At 37.4% G+C, this 18,943-nt stretch overlaps 1 protein-coding gene across 1 annotated transcript; it reads left to right on the top strand.

Moving 5' to 3' along the window:
* The first annotated feature begins 17,407 nt into the window (after positions 1 to 17,407).
* On the top strand, positions 17,408 to 18,848 carry LOC112664540 (nucleophosmin-like). The gene has a single exon (XM_035700470.2). It carries the CDS (start codon positions 17,636 to 17,638, stop codon positions 18,518 to 18,520), a length of 885 nt encoding a protein of 294 aa, XP_035556363.1. The 5' UTR covers positions 17,408 to 17,635; the 3' UTR covers positions 18,521 to 18,848.
* Positions 18,849 to 18,943: the final 95 nt, after the last annotated feature.

The raw sequence follows: 18,943 nt of genomic DNA, 5'->3' as shown, positions 1-18,943 counted from the left end.
GTGAAAATTGCAGTATTAATATCAACTTTTTCTAACTCACTACATTGCTATGAAAATTAAATAAGATAATTTATGTGGAAGAACATCATAAAGCATTATATAAATGTACAGAATTATAATTAATTCATGATAACAAGATTCATGAGGCACTTAGTTCTAAGCCATAAAGTTTATTTAATAATTTATAAAGAGGAATAAATATTTCTGCTGACTCTAAGATGTGTGTGCTCTTGAGGTAAACCCATATTTGGATTAAAGTATTGAAGGAACTGAGTAAATAATTATCAGATTTGGGGAAAATGAATCCTAAGTAACTTGAAAGATCTTGAGCTATAGTTTGCAGTAATTCTTGGTATTTTAGGGGATGGTAGATAAGTAGTGGAAATAAGAATCATGGACTCTTCTGCAGATATCCAGATCTACATTGGCATGGAAATTTGTGTTAGCTTTGAAATCAGAAGATGAGGACACCTGGGGGGCTCAGTGGTTGAGCATCTGCCTTCAGCTTGGGTCGTGGTCCTAGGGTCCTAGGATCGAGTCTTCCTCTGCCTGTGCCTCTGTATCTCTCTCTCTGTGTCTCTCATGAAAAAGTAAATAAAGTCTTTAAAACAAACAAAGAAACAAAAAAAAAAAGAAATCAGAAGATGGTTATATTTTCTGAATTTATGAAAGCCTCATGCAATGGGAGACCAGTTTTCCCTAATCACTGATAATTAACCCCTCATGATAATATTATGGCTTATGTTTTCAAGTCCCTCAGCATCATATTATCTCTAAGATTAACTTTATTCCTCCTTTGCATTCCATTGTGGCTTTATTTGAAGAATAAGGGAGTCAGGCAGCCTAAGATTATGCCCTAGCTCTGTCACTCACTATGTTGACCAAGTGACTTCACATGACTCTATACCTCAGGTTTCCAAGGTTTCTAATCTGTAAAAGGGGGATAATAATATACTTACATCATAGGCTGTGTTGAGGATTGAATTAATCCATGGCATATAGTAAGAGCCCAATAAATTTTATAGTTGCTTTAATACCTATTTCATTCTGTTTGTATCATAATCATCTCTGCATATCTGTCTACTCTGCCAGACTGTGAGCATCTTCAGGAGCTGTCTGGTGTATTTCTCTTTGTTAGCTTCTCAGCAATTCCATAGTACTTTGCTCACCAAAACAGTGTTCAGTATATTCGGGGAATAAATTGAGGAGTTTCATATAGGTGTCTTGCCCTGCCAGCTAATATGCGATATCAGAAACTTTGTAAGTCCTCATGCAAGGCTAACATCATGTGTGGTACTCCTTTTATTTTCCCCCCAAACAATAGGCACTTAATAAATATTGATGATTGATTGATTTTATATGAAGTACATTCTAAGATCCTCCTGAAACCTGAGTAATGAAGCATGTTGTTCCAGGACTTTTATCCCATATTCTCCTTTATCTTCCCTTTTGCTGTATGTCCTCAGTTCCTATAGTGAGGAATCAATCACACGTAGCCATAACGACAACAGTGCCCAGTATGTGCAAAGCCAATTGTCAAGGACTCACCACTCTGATCACAGAAAAAAGCATTTAAGAGATAATAAAATATTAATTGGTACTTTACTAAGATCTGGAAGAAGCTGAGAAACATAGAGAAGAATTAATAACTAGCCAATGTTTTCAATATGACAGAAAACAAAGCCAAGAGAACAAAGCCCTTTAGGCATTGCACGCAGAGACTAAGAATTTGCAGGAATGGAATAAAAATAGGCAAAGAAACAGGAAAATGAGAACCATATTCATATGCAAAAGTAAACAAAAAACAACTGACCCAAGATAATCCAGATGTTGGGTTTAGCCGACACTATCTTCAAAATGTATATATATATGATATATTTACATATGTATCTCAATGCAGGCCAGGGGATAATAAGGTTATATCTTTATATATTTGAATAATAAACAAAGAAAAATATCAAGCAGAATTCTGTATTCAACCAAATATTTTTAAATAAATATGAAATAAAGACATTTTCAAATGAATAAAAAAATGGAAGAAATTTCAGTAAAAGAAACACTCTTGCCATGAGGGAAATACAAATCAAAACCACAATGAGATACCACCTCACACCAGTGAGAATGGGGAAAATTAACAAGGCAGGAAACCACAAATGTTGGAGAGGATGCGGAGAAAAGGGAACCCTCTTGCACTGTTGGTGGGAATGTGAACTGGTGCAGCCACTCTGGAAAACTGTGTGGAGGTTCCTCAAACAGTTAAAAATAGACCTGCCCTACGACCCAGCAATTGCACTGTTGGGGATTTACCCCAAAGATTCAGATGCAATGAAACGCAGGGACACCTGCACCCCGATGTTTCTAGCAGCAATGGTCACAGCAATGGCCAAACTGTGGAAGGAGCCTCGGTGTCCATAGAAAGATGAGTGGATAAAGAAGATGTGGTTTATGTATACAATGGAATATTACTCAGCTATTAGAAATGACAAATACCCACCATTTGCTTCAACGTGGATGGAACTGGAGGGTATTATGCTGAGTGAAGTAAGTCAGTCGGAGAAGGACAAACATTATATGTTCTCATTCATTTGGGGAATATAAATAATAGTGAAAGGGAATATAAGGGAAGGGAGAAGAAATGTGTGGGAAATATCAGAAAGGGAGACATAACGTAAAGACTGCTAACTCTGGGAAACGAATTAGGGGTGGTAGAAGGGGAGGTGGGTGGGGGGTGGGAGTGAATGGGTGATGGGCACTGGGTGTTATTCTGTATGTTGGTAAATTGAACACCAATAAAAAATAAATTAAAAAAAAAGAAAAAAGAAACACTAAAGGACATTTTTCTAGATGAAGGAAAATGATAATAAGTGGTAAATTAGATCTAGAGAAAGGAATTTAATTCCTAGGGCAAAACTTAAACATAAAACTTAAAACTTTGAAGTAATAATTGAAGAAAAAAAAAACTAATATAGGACAGTATAAAAATTACCATATTCCCTCTACCCAAATCACACAGGCTCTCATATTATTAACATCTTGCACTAGTGTGATACATTTGTTATAATTAATGTTATTAATTTTGGACAATTCTCAGCCATTATTGCTTTAAATATTTCTTTTGCTCCTTTCTCTCTTTCTTCTCCTTCTGGGATTCCAATTACTAGTATGTTACATCTACTTTAATATCTGTTGTCTTAGATGTCTTATGGGGTGTTTTTGTTTTTCAGTCTTTTTCCTCTTTGCATTTCAATTTGATAGGTTTCTATTGACATATGTTCTTTCTCATTAATGCTTTCCTTGGTTGCATCCAATCTGCTAATAAACCTGTCAAAGGTACCCTTCCTTTACAGTGTTTTGATTTCTAGCATTTCCTTTGGAATTTTACTTGTTTTCCTATCTTTGTTTATATTATGTATCTGTTCTCGCACACCATCTATTGTTTCCATTACAGCTTTTAACATATTAATTATGGTTATTTTAAATTCTCTACTTGATAATTTTTGAGTGTGTCACATCCGAGTCTCATTTTGATGCTTGTTTTGTCTCTTCATATTGGATTTTTTTATCTTGTAAATTTTTTGTTGATAGATGCATTAATAGGAACTTAGGCTTTTAGTGTGAGGGTTTTATGTTAAACCTGGTTAGAAGCTAAGCTGTGCTTAATGTTTGCTTTTGGTATAGGTGTCAGAGGTCTCAGTTTCCTCTCATCTTCTTATTTGTTTGTTTGTTTTCCCTCTGTTGTTTTGGGGTTTCCCTAAGAACTCCTTTTTAAATAAAATCTGTGTCTTACAGCTCTCTTGGTTGAAATGCAATTTTATTATACTGGAGCCCTGTTGATATGATTTTAGTATTGTGGAAGGGAAGCAATTTGTAATCTTATGATTGAATCTCAGCTTTTTAGTGGGTTTGAGTCCCTGGACTGTGATCTTCAGAATTCATTGGCCTCTTTCCCCCTTTTCCTATCTGAGACAGGGAGGCTAGTGAAGGCCTTCCTCCATGTCAACTAAGAATCAGATGAAGTAATATCCTTTGGAGAGGTATGGAGAACTCTCTGGGTATATTTAAAAAGAACATTTTGAGGATTTATTGACATATAACATTCCTTAAGTGTAAGATACACAGTGTGATAATTTGATATACATATACACTGCAAAATAATTATCCAGGTGTATTTAAAATTGATTAATTTTCCTCTTTCCCTGCCTGAAACAGGAGGAAATTTTTCTCTGATCTTTGTTATGAGAACCTGGTGGGGTTATTGTATATAATATCCATGCATTGTGGGGACCTCCCCAAAACTGGGCCCCCACAAGTTTTAATTCTCAAGTTAGCCCATACTGAGACTCTAGAAATTCCCCCAAAGTTACCATGTAAGTGTTCCTACCTGTTTCTGGCTTTAGAGGTTCCTTCTTTAGTTTAGCTGATCTCAGCTGTAGCTCTATGTATTCAATTTACTGTCTCTCCAATTTTTGGAGTGGTGGTTTGCCCTGTAATCTCAATTCTTTGATAGAGCTAAGAAAACTCATTAATTTTATCTTTAGCTTTTTTTTTTTAATTGTATGGACAAGAGTGATCATTTCCAAGCTCTTTACATGTCAAAGCTTAAACCAGAGTCATTACTTTTTTCTATTCTCTTAGCATATTTCCAGCGTTCAATACAATATTCGTAAGTATGGTTATCATGCCTATACAGCAGGTCTCCAGACTTATTCACCCTATAAAACTGTAACTTTAAACCTTTTGATCAACATCTCCCCATTTCCCCCTACCTACCTATCCCCTGGTAATCACTACTCTACTTTCTCCTCCTATGAGTTCAGCTTTTTTTTTTTTTTTGAGATTCCATATTTTCATGAAATCATATAGTATTTTGAAAAAAGTGCCAAGTAAATTCACTAGGTGTGCTTGTAATTTGGAGAAACAGCTAAATATCCACAGAAAGAAGAGTGAATGTCAAACAGGACATCCTAACATACAGAAAATTAAACTATTCAAATGGACCAGGACTAAAACAGAAAAGCTAAAATGTGAAAACATTTAGAAGAAATACAAAATAAAAACCTCACAATATGGAGTAGGCAATGATTTATTAGAAAGACACAAAAAGGGATGCCTGAGTGGAGCAGAGGTTGAGCATCTGCCTTCGGCTCAGGGCGTGATCCTGGAGTCCTGGGATTGAGTCCCACATTAGGCTCCCTGCATGGAGCCTGCTTCTCCCTCTGCCTGTGTCTCTGCCTCTCTCTGTGTGTCTCTCATGAATAAATAAATAGAAAGACACAAAAAGCTCAAACTGTAAAACATGTATTGAAAAACTGGACTTCCTTAAGTTAAAACTGTCTGCACTTCAGAAGATGCCAATTAATATTTTTTTAAACTGCCATTGACTATAAAATGTATACTTGTATATATGTTTGCTTATGGATGTACACACATACATAAAGAACTCCTGAGGCTTTTGAACAAGAAAATTCAACAAAAGTAAGTGAAGTGTGCAAAAGACTTGAACAAACACTCTTTTAAAGAAGATAAAGAAATGGACAATAAGCAAATCAAAAACATGCTCAATATTATTTTTTTTAATTTTATTTATTTATTCATCAGAGAGAGAGGCAGAGACACAGACAGAGGGAGAAGCAGGCTCCATGCAGGGAGCCTGATGCGGGACTTGATCTCAGGACCCCAGGATCACACCCTGGGCTGAAGGCGGTGCTAAACCGCTGTATGCTCAACATTATTCATCACCAAAGCAATGCCTATTAGAACTATAATGAAATGTAACTTCATGCGTGCTATAACAAAATTTTAAAACTAAAAAATATTGACAATACCAAGTATTCGTGAAGATTTTAAGCAACTGGAACTATCACATATTGCTGATGGGAGTGAAAAATATGCTATGATTGGTCAGGAAAATTTCTTACATATTCAAATATACACCTTTCCTGTGATTTGGTAATTCCATTCATTGTTTAATCAAGAGAAATGTAAACATCCTTCCAGAGAAATATTTGTACACAAATGTTTATAGCAGGCTTTATTCACAATAGCCAAAACCTAAACACAACCCAAACATCCATCAACAGGTGATTTTTTTAAACAGGTGATTTTTTAAAGATGTGTGGATATCCATGCAATGAAATACTACCTATCATTAAAAAATATACAATACACTAAAATGGAACACAGATTAATCTCACAGACATAATGATGAGCAAAGGAACCTAAATCAAAAGGATCATACAATATAACTTCATTTACTTGAAGTTGTAAAAGAGCATTTTAAACTATGGTGATGGAACAGGAGAGGTATTAGGTAGGGGGTAGACTCCTAAAATGAACAAAGAGACTTTGGTACTTTGGAGATGATGGAAATGTTTAATATATTGAGTATGGCACAGTTTACACATGTATAAACATTGAATCTCACTAAATTCTTCGCATAAAAGCTGTGTATTTTATTAAATGCAAATTAACTTCATTAAAATTGATTTAAAAATTTTCCACACTCTGCCCTGTGTCTAGAGGAATGCCTAAAACATAATAGGCTCTTGATAAACATGTGTTAAATAAACAAGTCAATTAATTAACTCAATTAACAAATGTACAAATGTATGAATAATTAAATAAATGAATATAAAACAATGTATAATTTAGGTCTGGGATGAACTGGGCAGACAGTAATTACTGTAGAAGGTCACAGAATAGAGAGCTTGGTGAGAGTTTGGCTAGGAAGAGAAGGTTATTTCAACTGGACCTGGAAAGATACATCAATCTTAAGTAAGAAATAGCTCTGTCTTTGAGAAAAGGAGACCAGTATTTTAGAAAAGGCACGAAGATTATATGTATTATATGATCATAAATAATTCTGAGAATAATGAAGAAAGGAATCTTCACCTGGAAACTCTTTAGAATGATAATAAATTAATTTTAATCAGTAAATAGCTATGTAATAAATAATTTGAACCAGGTATAGCAGATAGATTAAATTTATGAATGAAGAAAATCAGAAAAACCTTTTGTAAACATCCATGGCAATATAATAACAATTTGTGATATAATAATCTAAGAGCCAAGAGATGACAGCCTAGATTTATGATACTAACATGTGACATAGTAAGAAATATATAAATCTGTCCTCTGCCTCTGACTCCTGACACAGAGCTCCTAAAAACCCAGCAATTTCCGAAGAAAGAGCCTGCTCAAACCTTCCAGTGTCATCTCATCACTCTAATAAATTAAATACAAAATTTCTACTCTAGCAACAAGGCCCTTCACAATCTACCTAACTCTCTAGATTCATCTCCTAGTGCTCTGCCTGCACCCATACTGCTCAGGCCAGTCTCAGGGGACTATGCCACCACTTTCTACCCTAAGGATCTTTACCTAGAATACTTTTCCCTAAAACATTTATAAAGTTTGATTCATCACTCCAGCCAAAGTTCAGGTCAAATGTCATTGCCCTAGGGAAGACTTATTTTATCACTCTATCAAAAATAGGATCACAAAAATTATCCTTTCATTCTCTATCCCCTTACCCTATTGTATTTATCGGCATAGATTTCATATCACCTCAAAGGCATGTTGCTTAGTATTTATTTGCTAGCTGAACAACTGAATCTTTCTCTACCTCTAGAATACAAGCTCCATGAGGACAAGGCTCTTATTTATTAGTGATTCTCCTTTTTTAGTCCTTTCTGAATGAATGAATGAATGAATGGATCAGGAAAGCCCAGCTCTAACACTTACTACCTATATAACCTCAGAGAAATTACTTAAATTTTCTAATTCAGAATCATCTTTCCTTCGATGGAGATAAAAATAAGACTACTGCTATTCAGGATTTTATGGGGATTAAATTGGAGAATAGATTTAAAGGACCCACTGTAATGCTAGCCCTGAGTAAGCAATAAATAAATGGCAGTCCCCACAAACTGGATGAAGCAAATGTATTATAGCATCTTAAAAACATGATAAATTATAAAGTTTTTCCATTTATAGTATGGGGTGGGGGATATTCCCCATAATGCTAAAAAGACTTTTCTTCTCAGAGTCTTCATTTGCAGAGCCTCTTAAAGCTCTGGGAAAGCCCACATTGAAAACCATTAGTAAAGTTCTAGGGCATAAAGTTCCATGCTCTGATTTGTTCAATTTTAAAAACAGACACAGTGCATATGCTCTATCTGTACAATAGCCATTTATAGAGTTCACTGATACTGTGATTCCTTGAGGCAAATGGACTATAAACTTGTTTAAGTGAAAAAAAAAATCTCACCTTTCATTTCAATTCAAGTTATTGGAGTTTTGATTCCAACATGATTCCAAGTATATAAAAATTCAATCTGGAGTAAAGACATTTACAACACGGTTGGTAGGGATGAAACATCACATGACCAGGTGCACAGTTACAACTTCACAGACTAGGTCATGCAAGGGAGTAAACATGTACCATACCCACTGCAAAAGAAATGTATGTTTCCAGAATCATATCACTAGACAGTGACATACAAAATCTTTGTTCACTCTGTATTGTAAAAACACTCTTAAGCTTCAGGAAACAGCTTAAAAGACTGAGGAGAAAACCCCATTCTCTTGAAACTTCATTATTTGAAAAAATTCTATATCAGGGCGCTTGGGTGGCTCAGTTGGTTAAACATCAGACTCTTGGTTTCAGTTCCTGTCACAATCTCAGGGTCCTGGAATCAAGCCCTGCATAAGGCTTTGTTCTCAGTCTGGAGTCTGCCTGAAGAATTCCCTCCCTTTCCTTTTGCCTCTCCCCCTACTCATGCTCTCTCTCTCTCTCTCTCTCTCTCTCTCTCAAATAAATAAAATTTTTGAAATTTTTATCTCAACACCATGGAAGTCATCTTTGGTCTCTGAAAATAGATTTTGTGTGGCCACAAATCCTTCAGAGGAATTTTATGCAGAAGTCCAGGTAGTTTCCCAGCTAGCTTCACCAGCTCTTTTCTGAATGCATCACATACATTGCTAGTAGATGAACATGCCGCAAATGCACTATTGCTCCTGACAGTCCTTTCCATATGCACTTATTGGATTCTCCATCATTTATGGTTTGAAGCTCAAATTCTTAAGGTTCAAAGTTCTAAACATTTGGCTCTTATCATCCCTAATCTTGTCTTCTACTACTCCTTTCAATATGCTCTTACTTCTTAATATAATTTTATAGTTGGTGCTTTTCTAATCTCGGTCCTTTTTTCACCTTTCCCTTTTAGATGAATCATTAGGCTACTCTCTTTTTGTCTAAAACCGTGTGATACTCTCATCTACCTGAAAAATCCTTTGGTTTTATTTTTGTTTTTTATGCCTAATCTTCGTAATACTTCATGTTGTAGGACTCTTTTTGTGCCTGTGGCATAAGTCCAGCTCATCTATTTTATTTATTCTATAGATTCCTATTAGGCTCCAGATACCTTGCTAGACACTGGAACTTTGTTGTTGAACAAAAACAGACTTGATTCCTGATTTATGGCATTTTAGCTAGTGAGCCTTCACAAACTAACTAAATAGTGACAGAAACAAATGCAGTATTACAATCATAATAATGAATAAAAAGTACAAATACTATGAGATCCTAAAATAGTGAATTTTTAAAATATTTATTTATTTATTTTATATATAGAGAGAGTACAAGTGGGAGTGGCAGAGGGACAAGGAGATGGAATCACAAGCAGACTTCATACCGAGCATGGAGCCTGATACAGGGCTCAGTCTCACAACCTTGAGATCATAATCTGGGCTGAAATCAAGAGTTGGACATTTAACTGACTGTGTCACCCAGGGGCCTCTAAAACAGTAAATTTAACTCAGTCAGGAAGATTTAGAGAAGGCCTACCTACAGAAAGTACATTTTAGAGGATGAAATCTGAGGAATGTCTTAAAGTTTATTGGATAAAGAGGATGCGAAGAAGAGTTTCCAGCAAAGTGCCTGTATTGAAAGGGAAAGAGGCAAGAAATAGGAACTGGAAGGAGTTAAGGTTGATGGAGCAGAAAAAAGAGCAGTGTGGTGAGAAGAAAGATGGATTTGGAAAGTTAGAGAGTGGCCAGGCCAGGTCTTCTAGGACAGTGGTTCTCAAGTGGATCAGTCTCTAGAATCTTTTACACTTTTTTTTTTTTACATTTTTATTTAAATTCAATTAATTGATATATATGGTATTACTGATTTCAGAGGTAGAGGTCACTGATTCATCAGTCTTATATAATACCCAGTGCCCATTACATTACATGCCCTCCTTAATTACATCACCCAGTTACTCTCCCCCCCAAACCTCCTGCCCATCCAGAGATCAACCCTTTATACTCTTTAAAGTTACCCAGAACATCATAGAGCTTTTGCTTATTTGTGCATTATATCTATCAACAGCTACTATTCTATAAATTAAACCCGAGAAATTTTTAAAACCTTTATTAATTTCTTTAAAATAACAAAAACAGGGCACTGGGTGGCTCAGTCAGTTAAGTGTCTGCCTTTGGTTTAGGTCATGATCCCAGGATCCTGGATCAAGTCCCACATTGGGCTCCCTGTGCAGTGGGGAGTTTGTTTCTCCCTGTACCCTTCCCCTCTGCTCATGCTCTCTCTGTCTCACATCCATTCTCTCTCTCTCTCTCTCTTTCTCAAATATTTTTTTTAAATCTTAAAAATAACAAAAATAAATGTATTACACATTAACATGAATAACATGATTTTTATTTTAAAAAAACTATATATCTAAAAACAAAAATGAATTAGAGAGAGGGGAGTGATAGTTTTATGTTTTTCTAAGTCCCTCTAATATTTGCCCCAATAGAAGATCCAGATTCGGGCAGCCCAGGTGACTCAGTGGTTTAGCACCTGCCTTCAGCCCAGGGCCTGATCCTGGAGACCCAGGATCGAGTCCCACATCAGGTTCTCTGCGTGGAGCCTCCTTCTCCCTCTGCCTGTGTCTCTGCCTCTCTCTCTCTCTCTCTGTCTCTCATGAATAAATAAATAAAATCTTTTTTTAAAAAAAAAAGAAGAAGATCTAGATTCTCACATTTGTTCTGTTACAATATCACAGGCTAGGTTGCCCTGGAAAACTCCAGTCCACTGAGAAAGAATGAGGGTGACAAACTGGATTACTATTAAGAAAATAATTTTGACCTTGTGGAACTCCTGAACACATCCCTAAATGACCCTGAGAATAGCTGTTCTACATCATGTTAGTAGATTTATGTCCTATGCCACATGGAGAAAGGCTTACAAGGAAGCAAGGAAAGAGGTAGGTGGGTAAATGCAGTAGCATTTTATATCATTTTAGTGAGGCCAGTAGCTTGGATTAGGTTGTTTCACACTTATAGAGAAAGTAAAAAATTCTAGTTAGGAGATTTAATGGACAAACCTTGGTGATAGATTTGAAAAGGTAAAAAGAAAGAAATAGTTGAAAAGGATAGTTCTAGTTTTCTGGTTTGTACTACTAAGTAGATAATTGAGCTCTTTACTGAAAGAGGAAACCGAGAAATAGGAACAGTCTTGGGCAGCACAATCACAAATTTAGTCTGGCCAAGTTGAATTTGAAGTGCTTTTAAGACAGCCCCTACACTCCCACAAATGGCAAGTAAGTAGTTGCCTATAAATGCCCAGAGCACTGAGTACAGGTCTTGCCTAAAGAAAGACATGTGAGAGCCCTGATTCTATGGTGGCTGGTACAGCTATTGGTGCATATAAGTTGGCTTAGGAGAAAATAAAGAGAAACTAGAGTGTAGAAGCAAGCATCAAGGAACTCCTAAATATAATGTTTGAGGTGAGGAAGCCATATTGTTAATGCAAAAAAGAGGTAGTGGCCATTGAGGTAGAAGGAAAACCAGGAGAATATTCTCTTAGGGAGTAACCATTGGTGTAAGATTCCAAGAGAAAGATAGGGTTAACATGTTGCTGTTTTACTCCACTATCACTCTGGAAGCAAAAGTACCATGGACCTAGAGATCCAACTATATGACAATGGAAATAAATTCAAATATAAATACCTGTGCAGAGGGCAGCCCAGGTGGCTCAGTGGTTTAGCACTGCCTTCGGCCCAGGGCATGATCCTGAAGACCCAGGATCGAGCCCCACATCGGGCTCCCTGCATGGAGCCTGCCTCTCCCTCTGCCTGTGTCTCTGCCCCTCTCTCTCTCTCTCTCTCTCTCTCTCTGTGTCTTTCAAGAATAAATAAATAAAAACTTTAAAATAAATAAATAAATAAATAAATACATACATACATACATACATACATACATACATACCTGTGCAGAAACTGCCTGGTCAGAAGCTAGCAGTGGGATTTTGATTGGGAAGCAGTTTGCCTGGCCAACAGTACTTGTGTTAACAGCCACAGATAAAATGTCACCTAAGAGCTAGTCATTACTTCTGGTTAAATAATGCAGGTAAGAGATATTATGGATGCTATACTCATTTACTAAATCCTTCAAAATGCTTTAGAGAGAAAATCATATGAAGATGTTCTATCTTTGACTAAATATAGAAGATTTTTCAGGGCTTTATAGAATCTGAGTGCCTGACCACTGCATTATTATGAAATTGATATGTGCTAAGGTTTTCTTAATGCATTTAAGGAATGTTTCCATCCTGAAATTCTTTTAGTAAGCAAATTGTCTCAGAAAGCTAATGTATCTGAACCCAGGTAACATGCTTCCTAAGGGAATAAATGAATTTAATGTAAATTACAGTACACAATCCTGATAAGGAAGAATAGAAAGCAAGAGAAAGAAAAGTTGGGGAAGCAAATAGCTGAGAATTTCAGTTCTGTATCACAAAGGAAAATCACAGGGTAATACACTAGCTGACTTAGAGTAGCAAATATTTTAGCACATCAGCTATGTGCCAAATAACATGACAGATACCTCAGATAAAAAGATGAAAAAGAAAACATTTATACTCTGGGGATAAGTGTGTAAAGGTATGATTCCAAAACAATGTGGCTAGTGCCATGTTTTTCTTAGTCTTTTTCCTTCTGTTGATGGAAGTAAAAGGTACAAGGATTTCAAACTCTCTGAGACATAATGAGGTATTAAAAAGGCAATGGATAGACTTCTCCTGGAATGAGAAGAAATTGAAAGGCCTAGCGCTCATACTAGATAAAGTTACAGTATGGGTTATTAAGGCCCACCAAAAATGACATCTAAGCTTTAGAGAAACCTAGGCATTTTGACAACAGATTAAGTCAGCAGAAATAGAAAAGCTGGAGGAAATGTTTACCATAGTTTTGATTTGGGTTAATTGACAACCAAACAAGCAAAACAGACCAAGCAGATTATTGGTGGTAGCTATGATAGAGAAATGAAGGCAGTTATTAAAAGAAACCAAAGGTCTGTGTCACCAACTTGCTTAGCCTCGGTGTCCAACGAAAGATGAATGGATAAAGAAGATGTGGTTTATGTATACAATGGAATATTACTCAGCTATTAGAAATGACAAATACCCACCATTTGCTTCAACGTGGATGGAACTGGAGGGTATTATGCTGAGTGAAGTAAGTCAGTCGGAGAAGGACAAACATTATATGTTCTCATTCATTTGGGGAATATAAATAATAGTGAAAGGGAAAATAAGGGAAGGGAGAAGAAATGTGTGGGAAATATCAGAAAGGGAGACAGAACGTAAAGACTGCTAACTCTGGGAAACGAACTAGGGGTGGTAGAAGGGGAGGAGGGCGGGGGGTGGGAGTGAATGGGTGACGGGCACTGGGTGTTATTCTGTATGTTAGTAAATTGAACACCAATAAAAAAAAATAAATAAAAAAAAAAAAGAAAGTCATTTCAGAGAGCTTCTTTGAATAATACGTGGGATAAGTCAGTGTTACTAAAGGAAAAAAAAAAATACTTGAGATAAGTCAGCGTTAAGTCCAAGTATCCCAAATACTTGGGATAAGTCAGTGTTACTAATCAGCTTGCATCAGATCCCATTTAAATGATGAGATAGAATCCGTACAAATGTATTATTTTAGTCCTAAGTCTTTATTTTCCTATTTTTGCCTTACATTACTTGGTTAAGCTCTTTTTAAAAAGGATTCCCTTTTGTTGAAAATATATTTTTGTGATGATTCATGCATTTAAAAAGTGTTGAGTTTTTCTATGTGTGATACAATAAATGAGCTAATAATGATATGGAAAGCAACTTAAACGTGCTATAGATTCATTCACCATTTTGAGTTGCTTGTAAGGAATTAATGAAGGCAACCCTTTCTTGGGGCTGCAAAATGTCCTAACACTGATGTATCATCCAGGATATTGTTAATATGCTCAATATCAGAACTTAAGAAGAAATAAAATCAGAGCACATATCAGAGATAGGACTCTTATGCTTACCCTTGGACAACTTCCACAGATCAGGAACAAATGTAACTTTCACCAAGTCACCAGTCACACAGACTTACCCCACTTCTATGACATCCTAGCACAGCACATCTCATAGTGCCAGGAATATGGGAGAATACAAATGTGCAGATTTGGTTGCTCAAAAAGAACAAGATTTGTGAATCTTAACACTTACCTGAGAATTTCAGTTCAAATGTGACTCGTGACCTAGTCACAATAAAGTCCATCAAGGATTCAACCTGGTAGGCAACCAAAAATGGGAGAAGAGAAATGGAACAGTGGTGACATGTGCAAAGTGTTCCTGGGGCAAACGTAAGAGCTGCAAAGTGACCTAGAAAGAGGGCAATTCAAAAAGTAAATGCTTAAGCTATGTTTTAAACACTGAATAGACATTTGCCAAGAAAAGGAAAATGAACAAAGCACACTAGGTAGAAAGACAAAATAATCAAAGGCACAGTCAGATAGAAGAGAATGGGATATTTGTAATCAGACAATCATCTGACACCGATCCAATGAATGTTTGAAATGGCACTAGGAGAACATGAGCCTGACAAAGGCTGGGTGAAAAACACCCAGTGATGAAGGTCCTCAGATGTCACACAAAGGGGGTTTGGCTTTATGCTCTCCACTTGCAAAGGAAAGATTTTAACACTGACCTGTATTTTTAAAATCAGCATCATTTATGAGAATTTAATATATAAAGATGAACACAGGTGAACAAAGAGTAAGGTTCAGAGACCACATTTAGTGCCTCCCCCCAGCCCCAGAGGGGAAAGATAGGAAAGGGAGGCTGGGAGTCAAGCAAAAATCACAACCTATGCAGCAAAATCACAACCACAAAACCTGCAACTGCCTTCCCATGGGAGGGGAGGCGATGCTTCTATGACTCCCTGGTCTTTCCTTCCATTCACCAACATTACCTATCAGTAGTCACCACAAGTGTCTCTTCACCCATCTGTCCTTTACAAGTTGTTTGACAGGAGTCCCACCTTAAACCATAAAGTATGACTCTACATACTTCCTGCAAAATCTCATCCTCTCTTATGGTTTAACAAAGACCCACATGCTGAAGACTCCCCAAAACATATCTCTAATTGTGATATCTCATCTGAGATTCCAGTTGGGCTTTTCTGCTTGGCTGTTCTCATACATCTCCAACCCAGAATGCTAAAATTGTAGCCTTAGAAAGGATGTGCAAAAATCTGCCCTCTTGCATCCACATCTTACAGATGAGAAACAGAACCCAGGGATGTTTGCTGCTCTCCCAGGTTATCTTTCTCCTCAGTGTCTGAAACACTGAACCCAAATGCCCAGAATCATATTTTTTCTCTCCTCCATTATTTAATCTGGCATGCACTGACTCCAGTGATGGTCTGTGATATGGGCAAAGCACTGAGCTAGCACTTTAGGGAATATAACAATGAGTAAGACACTTCAAGCAGCTCATAATCAAGTTCAGGGAGTGAAAATGTACCATAACACAAGGCATACTATAAGCACTCCTTGAGAGCTATAAAGAAGAGCTACAGTGTTCAAACGAGGGCCAGTTTGTGTCCTTGTTTTGTTTGTATTTTTTAATATGTGATATATATTTGCATGCTTCTTACATGAATTTAGCTATATTCCTAACCATGTTTACGTATCAAATATACAGTTGGCATGCACATATTCCCTCTTCAAAGGAAAGCCACAAATTAACTCTGGGATCATAGCTGGAGCTTTGTGTATTTTCTCGCCCAAAACGAGCACAAAGTCATTACCTTCTCCGAGTCTGGGGAAATACTGGGGTGAAGACAGATACAGAGAGGCAGTAAAGCAATTTGAGCCCAAAGCGGTTGGTGTGTTGCAGCAACTGCACAGTGGATCATGAGACAAGCTGTCAGGGCTGCTTCCCACGCTGCGGCAACACCTCAACACAGCCTCAGATTCAGAAAACAACCTGCTTGTTTATTTCAACAGCAGTGGCCATGAGAGAGCTCGGTCTTGGAACTGCGGCATGCACAGCAGTTCTTTCTGTCTTCTCTTCGACTTCTCCAGGTTTGGAACTCATTAGGGAAGCAGAAGAAATGTAGAGCTTAGTAAAAGTGAAATGCATATCACTAGGAACCTTTTCAATTTAAGTATGTAGAGAGAATACCTATTAGGAAAGATGTTACCACATGAGATCCCTGAAGTCCTCTTATGGACTGTGAGCAATGATAATAAGGAACAAGAGTTCAGCATGATCCACTGAGAATCTAAATTTTAATAGGAGTCTGATTGGCATTTTCATAGGTTAAACCCTCTGGCTCAGAAAAAGGAGGAAAATTATGACGGTGGAAATTCACCATCCACCCTCTCAGAGTCCTCCACAGCTCTTGTACCTGCAAAACTCAAAGCAGCAGAAAATGATCAGAGATTCATTTTCAGGGCAGTAGGAGAGCTACAGGGGAAAAAATGCCTCAAGTCACAACGAAAAGACTGGAAAATAAACCTCCAAAGGGAAACTATCAACAAGAACTCCGAAAAATTATCCCTCACAGCATCCATATGTGCAACATATTTATACTAAGACACCACAACACAAAGGACGAAGAATTCCAAGTGGGAGCATGGTGGAAAGCAGAGTTTCATACCTTAATGAGAATCTGAATCACCTGGAGACCTTGTTAAACTTCAGCCCTGATTCAGTGGATCTGGGTTAGGGCCTGGGATTCTGCATTTTTAACAAGCTTCCAGGTGATAATGCAGGGCCTGTGGACCAATGACCACACTGTGAACGCCAAGGGGAAGTTCATCACCTGAGAAAGACTGGATTGCCCTTTTCTTCCCTTTGTCCCAAATTATATACATACAGCCACACTCAAACTTCTTCTCGAGCCAGAAACCTCACTTCCCCGGGCCTCCCATTCCTCTAAAATGGGATACCAATCATATGTCGAAAAGAGAATCTCACTGAGCAATAATGTATATGAAACTGTTTTAATTATAAAACAGTATATAAACAAAATGTATTGTTATTTGAGAAAATGGAAATATGAGATTTCTTACCTTAAAAGAAAAGCCACAGAAGATAATAAAGGTTAAGACACAAAGGTTTCATTTTTTAGAAGACTGAAAACAAATTGCTCTCCATCTCTGAAGTTGTAAGCATTGATAGTAGTGCTTCTCAAACCTTGATGCCTATTAAAATCATCCAAAAATAGGAAGGAAGGGCCCTTCCTGTGATTCCGTCCTGCGCGGCTGTTCTGAGGAACAGTAGTCGTGTGTCTCCGTCCGCCTTCTCTCCCACCTAAGTGCGTGCCACCGCCCCATGGAAGATTCGATGGACATGGACATGAGCCCCCTGTGGCCCCAGAACTATCTTTTTGGTTGTGAACTAAAGGCTGACAAAGATTACCACTTTAAGGTGGATAATGATGAAAATGAGCACCAGTTATCTTTAAGAACGGTCAGTTTGGGAGCTGGTGCAAAGGATGAATTGCACATTGTTGAAGCAGAGGCAATGAATTATGAAGGCAGTCCAATTAAAGTCACTCTGGCAACTTTGAAAATGTCTGTACAGCCAATGGTGTCCCTTGGGGGCTTTGAAATAACACCACCTGTGGTCTTACGGTTGAAGTGTGGTTCCGGTCCTGTGCATATTAGTGGACAGCACTTAGTAGCTGTAGAGGAAGATGCAGAGTCAGAAGATGAAGAAGAGGAGGATGTGAAACTTCTTAGTATATCTGGAAAGCGTTCTGCCCCTGGAAGTGGTAGCAAGGTTCCACAGAAAAAAGTAAAACTTGCTGCTGATGAAGATGATGACGACGACGACGATGACGACGACGATGATGAAGATGATGATGATGATGATTTTGATGATGAGGAAGCTGAAGAAAAGGCTCCAGTAAAGAAATCTATACGAGATACTCCAGCCAAAAATGCACAAAAATCAAACCAGAATGGAAAAGACTCAAAACCATCAACACCAAGAACAAAAGGTCAAGAATCTTTCAAAAAACAGGAAAAGACTCCCAAAACACCGAAAGGACCTAGTTCTGTAGAAGACATTAAAGCAAAAATGCAAGCAAGTATAGAAAAAGGTGGTTCTCTTCCCAAAGTGGAAGCCAAGTTCATCAATTATGTGAAGAATTGCTTCCGGATGACTGACCAAGAGGCTATTCAAGATCTCTGGCAGTGGAGGAAGTCTCTTTAAGAAAATAGTTTAAACAGTTTGTTAAAATTTTCCGTCTTCTTTCATTTCTGTAACAGTTGATATCTGGCTGTCCTTTTTATAATGCAGAGTGAGAACTTTCCCTACCGTGTCTGATAAATGTTGTCCAGGTTCCATTGCCAAGAATGTGTTGTCCAAAATGCCTGTTTAGTTTTTAAAGATGGAACTCCACCCTTTGCTTGGTTTTAAGTATGTATGGAATGTTATGATAGGACATAGTGGTAGTGGTGGTCAGACAAATGGAAATGGTGGGGAGACAAAAATATACATGTGAAATAAACTCAGTATTTTAATAAAGTAAAAAAAAAAATAGGAAGGAAGGGAGGGAGGGAGGGAGGAAGGAAGGAAGGAAGGAAGGAAGGAAGGAAGGAAGGAAGGAAGGAAGGAAACCGGCAAGCTGGCCAG

The sequence above is a fragment of the Canis lupus genome, chromosome 17 (genome assembly GCF_003254725.2).
Source record: "Canis lupus dingo isolate Sandy chromosome 17, ASM325472v2, whole genome shotgun sequence".
NCBI classification, from domain to species: domain Eukaryota; kingdom Metazoa; phylum Chordata; class Mammalia; order Carnivora; family Canidae; genus Canis; species Canis lupus.
The sequence above is the reverse complement of the archived record's forward strand: the minus strand, read 5'-3'. Positions and strand labels throughout refer to the sequence as shown.

Bases quoted from the DNA above. Each gene is read 5' to 3' on its own strand.
- LOC112664540 (XM_035700470.2), top strand. From the start codon at position 17,636: ATGGAAGATTCGATGGACATGGACATGAGCCCCCTGTGGCCCCAGAAC.